This window comes from Sinocyclocheilus rhinocerous, unplaced genomic scaffold (genome assembly GCF_001515625.1).
Source record: "Sinocyclocheilus rhinocerous isolate Xijiao unplaced genomic scaffold, SAMN03320098_v1.1 scaffold289, whole genome shotgun sequence".
NCBI lineage: Eukaryota > Metazoa > Chordata > Actinopteri > Cypriniformes > Cyprinidae > Sinocyclocheilus > Sinocyclocheilus rhinocerous.
In genome coordinates, this window is record NW_015636845.1 from 1,522,995 (window position 1) to 1,533,198 (window position 10,204).

The 10,204-nt window shown below is 35.8% G+C and overlaps 1 protein-coding gene across 2 annotated transcripts in view; it reads left to right on the forward strand.

Moving 5' to 3' along the window:
* mao (monoamine oxidase) overlaps positions 1-5,104 on the forward strand; it is a 41,355-nt gene extending 36,251 nt beyond the window's left edge. For both annotated transcript variants that reach the window (XM_016562841.1, XM_016562840.1), the window contains exons 8-15: positions 957-1,116; positions 1,482-1,578; positions 1,686-1,739; positions 1,841-1,898; positions 1,997-2,094; positions 2,193-2,304; positions 3,513-3,575; positions 3,690-5,104. In XM_016562841.1, coding sequence (XP_016418327.1) covers positions 957-1,116; positions 1,482-1,578; positions 1,686-1,739; positions 1,841-1,898; positions 1,997-2,094; positions 2,193-2,304; positions 3,513-3,575; positions 3,690-3,857 — 810 coding nt within the window. In that variant the 3' untranslated portion in view covers positions 3,858-5,104. The remainder of the gene's footprint in view (positions 1-956; positions 1,117-1,481; positions 1,579-1,685; positions 1,740-1,840; positions 1,899-1,996; positions 2,095-2,192; positions 2,305-3,512; positions 3,576-3,689) is intronic.
* The last annotated feature ends 5,100 nt before the right edge of the window (positions 5,105-10,204 follow it).

The following is a 10,204-nucleotide window of genomic DNA, read 5'->3' on the forward strand; positions in this document are numbered from 1 at the left end:
GTAATATTTATACGGTTTAAATGTATATGCTTGATTTATCCCTTTTCATAAAAATGGTCTAAAGGCTGAAATGCTGTTGTATAAGATTTTTGTTTTTGTGAAAACCTGTATCTGAACTGTAAATCATGTAATTTTATGGCTCAATACTGTATGTTACCATAGACATTGTCCAACCCCACTCATACTGTGTTCATTTTACTTGTGCAGCTTTTAAAATGGGTCATAAATTGCCTTAAATTTATTTTTTACAATTCTGCAGATACCGTGTAAATAGTTAAATAAAATTTCTTCCTTCATATTTGTTGATATTTGTGTATTGAAAATATTTTTGATCGACATTTAATCTCCTATCTGATTTTATCAAAGCATTTCTACATTGCAGGAATATTATTAGTATTAAAATAAAATGCAAAATCTTTCAGTCACCATTAGGCTGGCCAATCAGAGCACACTGAAACCACTATATTCAACTATACGTCCTTATATATACACTACTGTTCAAAATTTTGGGGTTTGTAAGAATTCGCTTAGACAGACCAAGGCTGTGTGTATTATTAATATTTTACCATGAAATGTATTCTTGTGATGGCAAAGTTGAGTTTTCAGCAAATTTGTTCCATGAAATTATGAGTTCCACATTTCAGAGAGGTTTTGATCTCTTTAAATCCATTAAAGCAAAAACTGTTTTTAGTATATACAAGGTAACAGAGACTGATGTGATTTTAGTGAAATCCATCAGATAGAAGGGACATTTTAATATGTGCCATTCCCAAAAAATCACTTCCAGCAGCTTTAAATACGTTGTTAATGGGCACAGTGCTGATGGTTTCTGGGGTTTGATCATGCCTCCTATAACTTACTGAAAGAGTCCTTTTAACACTTAACTATCTGAAATGATGATGAATTAGCAAAATAGGTCTTTTTTTAAAGGATTTTCTTTTTCTCTCTTCTTGTAGGCCAAATATGTTATACTTGCCATACCACCAGGCCTGAACTTGAAAATCCATTTCAACCCTGAACTTCCGCCTCTGAGGAACCAGCTCATTCACAGAGTCCCCATGGGCTCAGTTATTAAATGCATGGTGTACTACAAAGAGAACTTCTGGAGGAAGAAGGGTCTGTACCACTTGTCCACTTTCCATTACATAAATCACTTGAAAGCCAGTTTCAAAAGAATCTTGGGACTGAAGTGACATTGACTGCACACAGTGTTGTTATTGTTAACTAAAATGAACATTGGTTTTGTTATTTGAAATAAATCTGAAATAAGCTAAATAAATAAATTAAAGCTAAATTGAAATATTAAAAACATTGATAAAAGTTACAAAAGCACATAAAATGATTCAAACGACTAAAAAAAATAAAATGAAAACTGAAGATATAGAAATAAAAGCTAATTCAAAATATTATTAAAAACTATGTATGTAAACAATGCTAACACTGGCTATACAGTGTGTATGCTAACCCGGGCTGTTTTTCAGGATACTGTGGCAGCATGGTGATTGAGGAGGATGAAGCACCTATTGGTCTCACTCTTGATGACACTAAGCCTGATGGGTCTGTGCCTGCTATAATGGGGTAAATAAAGCCATGAGCTTTCTATCGTAGGATGAACATAAACTACTAAAAAAATTATTGAGATGTTTGAGGTGACAGAAAAGTAAGCTGGCTCCTTCTCTTTACAGTTTCATCCTGGCACGAAAATCCAGGAAATTAGCCGGCCTGACAAAAGAGGAGAGGTAGATATTTCTTTGTTTTCATATTGGTAAAATGTCACTGCACCTGTGCACACTTTGTGCTGAAATGAATATTCTTACCAGAATGTTGTCAATCATTTCAGAAAGAGAAGGATCTGTGAGATTTATGCTTGTGTGCTTGGCACAGAAGATGCGTTAAATGTGAGTCTCCATGACCAGTCACAAATCTCTGTCATCCTTTAGTCTTATCATTTTTAATAACTTTTCACGCTTCGTTTTTGTGGTGGTGTCTTCTTTAGCCTGTGCACTACGAGGAGAAAAATTGGTGTGAGGAGGAGTACTCTGGTGGCTGCTACACTGCCTACTTCCCCCCTGGTATCATGACACAGTATGGCAGGTTAGTGCACCTCCGGATGGTTCAACATTTTGCTAGCCTGCTGATGGTAAACTAGAGCATGAATTGACACGAGAAGTGACCGTTTCTCTCTGTTTCAGGGTTCTGAGGGAGCCGGTGGGCAGGCTGTACTTCGCAGGAACTGAAACGGCCACAGAGTGGAGCGGTTACATGGAGGGGGCCGTGCAAGCTGGAGAGAGAGCCAGTAGAGAGGTGCGTAGAGGGTTTAGCTACTAAGATCCAAGATATTTAGAAAAAATTGTTCTGCCCAAACTTCCTGTTTCAACAGGAAATATAGCAATGCAGGAAACAAAAAGCTCTAGTCAAGTTTGAAAATCTGTCATTGACTTTCGCTATTAGCATGTTCAATATGAATCCATCTATTTAACAACGTGTCGCAATCTATTTAGTTCTACTTCATTTTGTGCATATATTCATGCTTCATTTTCTATTTTCAACACATCTATCAGTACTTGGATTCTTATGCGTAGTTGTGTTAGATTGTTTTATTAGCACAAGGTTCTGTTGTATCTGTATTAGCTTTTCCTAATTTAGCTCTTGTTTGTGCAAAGGTTTGGGGGACAGTAACTAAAAGTATCTAAGGTGCATTTATTTGGTAAAATAGTAATATTGTGAAATATCTTTTACAGTTTAAAATAACTGATTTCTATGTTAATATATTTTAAAATGTTATTTATTCCTGTGATGGCAAAGCTGAATTTTCAGCGTCATTACTCCAGTCTTCAGTGTCACATGATCCTTCAGAAATCATTCTAATATGCTGATTTGCTGCTAAATAAAGATTTCTTGTTATTATCCATGTAGAAAACAGTTTGACATTGATATTTTATTTTTTTTATTTTTATTGATTTGATATATTTATTTGATATTATTGATAATTTATGGTATTTTATTTTGAAAACTTTTGGATATTTGTGTAGAAACCGTGATATATTTTTTCAGGAATATTTGATGAATAGAAAGTAAAAAAGAAAAACATTTATTTGAAATAGAAATCTTTTTTTTTTTTTACATTATAAATGTCTTTACTGTCATTTTTATTAAATTAATCTGTCACTTTTGATCAGTTTAATGTATAATTTTATTAATATTTGTATTAAATAAAGACTACATTAAATTATTAATACTACAAAAATAATTAAGACCACAAAAAGACAACAAAAATCTTACTGACCCCAGACATTAGTACAGTAGTGTGTACAAGAAGCTCTTCTAAACTAACACAAACAGCACTTGCTTGCCATCTGTTAACGGTCTTGGATGTAAAACTAAAGCACTTTTTGTCATTTGCTCTAAATGCCTTACATGTAAATGTTAATTGAAGTTTATGTCTGATTTTAAATATTGCCATCTGTTACTTAAAGGAAAAACTCAAAATACTGTATGCTTTTCTTTTCCAGATTTTGTGTGCAATGGGAAAACTCCATGCGAGTCAGATCTGGCAGTCAGAGCCTGAATCATTGGTAAAAATTGCCCTTTTGAATGCACTTAAGAAACATGTTTTCACTAAATCCATAAATATCAAAACCCTCCGTTTTGGATCTTGAACAAATTCTACTCTGAACACTTTTCCTCAGGATGTCCCGGCCCGGCCATTTGTCACCACATTCTGGGAAAGAAACTTGCCATCGGTTGGGGGACTCTTTAAATTCATGGGCGTGTCCTCCTTCCTGGCTCTGGCCACAGCAGCGGGAGTGGTCGCCTACAAGAAGGGGCTCCTCCCACTTTCACAACCTGTTCTCTGAGCTGACCTTGTGATTGTGGCGTTTAATCACCTAATCACGGTCATAACGCTGCCTGGGTATGTGGCCGAGTTAGATGAGATTTGATACACAATTGCTCAGTCATTGTTAAAAATCAACCAAGTGATTATTATGGCATAATGAGTAGCTACTAATTGTTAATGTGGGAATTGCTCTGTCAAAGAGTTCACTAGCCACATTAAAGCAACCGAACGTGTGACATTCCACAACCATTCATTACATGTGTGAGAGAGTGTGTGTGTTTTTCACCAGTCTTCTTGATTACCTCTGCTAATTTCAGGTGCTGTTCTCAGGAACTCGTTAATTAACCTTCCAAAATATTGAAGTAACATTACAGAGATTAGATTAGCATTTAGCAATGCATTTTATTGTACTCTATAACAGAGACTTTGAGAATATCTTCTCTACATCACAACACAACACAGAAGCTGTATTAGCTTCAGCACAATTCACTATATCATTCATGAGAGAAGCAGAGGCTGTTCATATCACATTCATTCTCGATTCTCAACATACAGTGTTAAACAGCAATTAGTACAGACTGGCTTTATGTGTCTGGTAGTATGACGAAGTGAAGTCTATCAGTCATAGAGAGCTGATTTGAAGGTTGTCCCAGTGTTTTATGTCATTTCTAAAAGCTGCTGTGTGATTGAATCATATGAAAGCATTTGAATGTACTTTTACATATAGTCGATTTTTTTCATTTAACAGACCAGTGTATACTTGAAATATGAATTTGTTTTTGACATTTGACATTTATTTTCAACCATCCATTGTTTAACAGTTCTCTAATTCCATAGTATATTATTAATAGTAAAATAAAAACGATAAAATGTAATTAAATGTTAATTTGTAAAGAAATGTAAAACCCGTTTATCTCAGTGGTTTAAGTTTTTTTCTTTTTTCCTCATCTACCAATCTTGTGATAGATAGATAGATAGATAGATAGATTAGGTTATTATGTATGGTGATTCATTAAAGTATATGACATTCTAACACTCTTCAGTTATTTAATCATATCTAGCAAATTATATATATATATATATATATATATAATTGCAATTAATTGAAAAGGAGGTCATGCAGCCCCAGACAGAGATTAGAAAATAAAATGTATTATGTGTTGTTCCAAAGATGCATTGTAACTGTTGTTTGTGGTGCCTTAATCTGATGTAGTATTCCTAATTTCTCAAGTGCCTCTGTGCTGATGAGCTCCTCCAGTCTTGAACATTGTCTCTGGGTCAGTCATATGTATGGTGATTCATTAAAGTATATGACATTCTAACACTCTTCAGTTATTTAATCATATCTAGCAAATTATATATATATATATATATATATATAATTGCAATTAATTGAAAAGGAGGTCATGCAGCCCCAGACAGAGATTAGAAAATAAAATGTATTATGTGTTGTTCCAAAGATGCATTGTAACTGTTGTTTGTGGTGCCTTAATCTGATGTAGTATTCCTAATTTCTCAAGTGCCTCTGTGCTGATGAGCTCCTCCAGTCTTGAACATTGTCTCTGGGTCAGTCACTGGCTGCTTTAGGTGATGCTTTCTAAAAACGAGCTCCTTTTGAAAGAGTTAGAAACAGAATGTTTGGCCAGAGCTTTGTGAAGCTCTTTGACTGATAAATCTGCATTTAAGCACCATTCAAAAACCCACTGCTCTAGTCTTCAGCATACAATGGAAAGCTTTCACAACTGCTTTCTGAAGAAGCCACTGATGATCCAGGACTGACAGAATCAGAGGCAAAGCCACTCCTGACTGTTGACTATAATGTTTGATAAGAAAGCTTTCTATCTGTGACCTACATCTTGGTTAGAGTCTGGTCCACTGTGAACTTGTAATGATGTGGTGACACTTTTGTCCTGACATGCTGTATTTGCTGTTACTCCTTACCTGGTGTGCTAGTGAATTGTGCCTCTCTCTGTGTGTGTGTGTGTGTGTGCTGCTAATGCTTTTCCAAAACCACATAACATGGCCCTGTTTACCTGATCTGTCGTCGCCTGCTCCAGTTTGCATAGCTGGCCTGCTACGATCAGGCCCCTTTGTCTGATTTTGTGTGTGTATCACAATGTCCAATGGTCTAGTCTTGTAATTGCATTATTTGATCTCTTTGTACAAATTCAACGACTAAGCTGATAATAAAAGTGTGTTGATTTACCACCAGACCATGCATATGCTGTTCTTTTGTTATCAGGATACGTACAATGTTCTCATCTGAATTACTCCCCTTTAATGTCACAAGCTTCTTGATTGCTGTGACGCCCTCCTTCAGGGAAGAAAGCAGATGAGGCTCTTCCAGCAGAGATGAGCTCATTTCAACCACAGCAGGACATGAACTCATCCACTGATTTAAGTTCCTTAGGTACAACTTAATATGCACTTCCTTTTTTAACAGCTAACAAACTGTTACAACGTTTGCAATAGATAGACGGATAGATAGATAGATAGATAGATAGAAGTCTTTTTAGATGATAGAATCTTTTAAGATCTTCACCACTTGTTTTGACCCTTAGAGGGTGCCAATGTACCACAGTTATAACTACAATAGTTCCTCTCTCTCCCTCTCTATCTATGTATCTGTGTTTCTGTCTTTCCTTAATATTATGACTATTGTTCAAAATGCTTCAAAATAAAATGATCGCATTTGTTGTGTTCTTCAGGCAAAGAACTTTATTTAGCACGTGCTGAAAATTGCCTTCACTCAAGTTGAGTGTGTCCTTTGTCTCGTTACGGCAAGGAAATGCAGATTATGAATGGACATATTAATAGAAAATCTAACACTATTTGCTCTATGAAAACACTGAGAAGCGAGAAATTAGGAAACGAGACGTTCACCTCGTCAATCTGCCAAATTTTATCGCTTCGTCGTCACTCTACAATGTCTCTCACCATCCCAGCTATAGAAGTTCAAAAGAAGAATCAGTGTTGTACAGAGATAAGGGATGCTGGGATATCATATCGCCTAATGATACTTTGAAGTTGTGAATGCTGAAAATGAACATGAATATATTTGTGCGATAAGCTCTGGATAAGACTCTCCTCCAGAGCGGAGAGGAGAGAGAAGAACAGAAGTTGCAACACCAAACATCATCAAACGGGGGAGAGCAAATCCCACATAAAAGGAGTAAGAAAATATCCCCGAAGACACCATTTAAAGATGACCAGGGGTCCTTATACGAATTTAGCGTTCATGCTAAACTGTTCTGTGTCACTGTATTAAGGAATAAGTTACGAGGCGCTGTATAATTTCTTCAGAGAAAAGCCTGCAACCCCTTCAGCTGTGTAACTGTGTCTATTCAGGATTGTGGGAAATTATAAGCAAAGGATACATCCATGCTTTCAAAAATGACCAGACGAAGAAATCTTATTTTGAAAGGATGTTATACAAAAACACGAGCATCAGTGAAGCATTTTCAGGCTTGCAGCCTACACTCTTAAAAATAAAGGTGCTTCAAAAGGTTCTTCAAGCGATGCCATAGAAGAACCATTTTTGGTTCCACAAAGAACCATTCAGTCAAAGGTTCTTTAAAGAACCATCTCTTTCTTACCTTTTTATAATCTGAAGAATCTTCTTTTGCCTCAAAGAACCTTTTGTGAAACAGAAAGGTTCTTCAGATGTTAAAGGTTCTTTATGGAACCATTTAGACAAAAAGGTTATTCTATGGCATCGTGAAGCACCTTTAATTTTAAGAGTGTAGCTAGCAAAACATTAAGCAATAAAGTACAAGCGAAGGGATGCTGGGATATCATATCGCCTAATGATACTTTGAAGTTGTGAATGCTGAAAATGAACATGAATATATTTGTGCGATAAGCTCTGGATAAGACTCTCCTCCAGAGCGGAGAGGAGAGAGAAGAACAGAAGTTGCAACACCAAACATCATCAAACGGGGGAGAGCAAATCCCACATAAAAGGAGTAAGAAAATATCCCCGAAGACACCATTTAAAGATGACCAGGGGTCCTTATAAGAATTTAGCGTTCATGCTAAACTGTTCTGTGTCACTGTATTAAGGAATAAGTTACGAGGCGCTGTATAATTTCCTCAGAGAAAAGCCTGCAACCCCTTCAGCTGTGTAACTGTGTGTCTATTCAGGATTGTGGGAAATTATAAGCAAAGGATACATCCATGCTTTCAAAAATGACCAGACGAAGACATCTTATTTTGAAAGGATGTTATACAAAAACACGAGCATCAGTGAAGCATTTTCAGGCTTGCAGCCTACACTCTTAAAAATAAAGGTGCTTCAAAAGGTTCTTCAAGCGATGCCATAGAAGAACCATTTTTGGTTCCACAAAGAACCATTCAGTCAAAGGTTCTTTAAAGAACCATCTCTTTCTTACCTTTTTATAATCTGAAGAATCTTCTTTTGCCTCAAAGAACCTTTTGTGAAACAGAAAGGTTCTTCAGATGCTAAAGGTTCTTTATGGAACCATTTAGACAAAAAGGTTCTTCTATGGCATCGTGAAGCACCTTTATTTTTAAGAGTGTATATCTCATAGATGTATTATTAAATAGATAGTTCTGACTCTACATTCTGATTGGATGGGCAACGTTCTGTGACCGACTTTGTATAAATTGATGTACTGCAAAGCCTACTGTTCAGCTAATTAATTATTTGTTGGTGGAAGAACAATTTTATTATTATTATTAATGATGAATGCAACTTTATTGAAGATTGGTTCTTCTATATGGGTCTCTTTTTTTTAGATTTTATTATGATTGAACCCCTGTTATGGGTTAATCACTATTAATTGCACAAAGTTTATTTTTCTTCTCATGTTTCATATTAATTTGCATTGTTAATTTCACTGCAGAGCTCATATTGTGAATTAAATTGAATGCTTGCTTATTTTGATAAATAAACTTTATTTTCTGAAATTAAACAAATTACTCCTGAGAGTTGGTCATAAAATATTAATGAAATGAACTGATGCTGAGATGCTGATTTGTTCTTTTGATGTCTTGGAGGGCTTCTAAAGTTTGAAAACCTTAGAATTAGAGTGATCTTCGAAGGTTCATATCAATGGAAACGCTCTGAATTCTGCCACCATCTTTTCAACAGCATTCACAATTTAGTCATGTATTATTTATTTGTTGAATAAGTGGGCAAATGTCGGCCATTCAAGGTCTATTAAAGTTCAATTGTATGTTGAGTGGATTGGTTTTATTTAGGCAGTGAATTTAATTTAGGACTGCGAGAGACCACAGACCAGTGTCTGATTGAACTGAGACTGTTCATTTTTAATGCATCTCATGACCTGATTGACCGGAGAATGAAAAACGTGCCTCCAACATTCAAATGATCTAATAATCTTCTACAAAAGCCTGAGTTGTGCTGTAAAAAGATCTCCCAGCTAGGTGAGTCTCCTTGAGGATGAATCCTCTGTTTGTTTGTTTGCGTGTGTATTCATGTGTGGGTAAGGCCATTTCTTAATTTATGCCAAGTGAATATTCAGAGCCTTAAGAGTGCTGTCTAAATGTCCCACTGCTGAACATTATGCCAATTACCATCTGCTGTTGGATCAAATCGTGTGCTGGTTGCTGAGATAAATGGATGATATCACATCTAAATGTTGTGGTTCAATTCATCATTTCAATGGCTCCTGAATTATCCATACATGCCCCGCAACATATATGACACCATCTGTGTATGAATTATTTTCACCGAGTATGGAGTGAAAGAGACCATAAAAGTCATCTATAATGTGAATGCACCAGTCTGTCCTAATAAATATCTAGTATAATTTTCTGTGCCTTTCCTCTACACACTCTGACACAGTTTTCTTTTGTTCAAGCGGTATGATCAAACGTTTATCATGAATCCAATCCAACTTTAACAAAAGTTTCAAAGAGGCATTTGTTAGACTTCAAATCCTCATTCATCTGCATTTTCTTCCTTATCTGTGTGTGTACAATTTTTGTTCTGAAATGTAACAAGAGGGAAAAGTATTTTAGGCTTTTGTGAGTAACAGGGCTTAGTATTACAGTTTTTCTCAGTCGCTTTGGTGCATTTCTCAGATCAGAAATGAAATTCTCAAAACTACTTGTTCAACCTCCACATCATCTAGTCAATTGTGCACATTAAAACAGCAGTTTCTCATTCTTTTGAACAAGTTGCGATTGCTTTGGTACATTCATGCAATTGATTATGTACATTTATCTGCGGTTTCCTACATTATCAGTTGCTAATGTCATGTTGCTCAAAATGTATTATATAGTTCTCTGTGCAACAGTCTTACCCCCCAAAACATCTAGTCTTTAGTTCATCGTCATTAAATGCAAAATGGTTGATCTAGTTGTCATAAACTGTCAAGC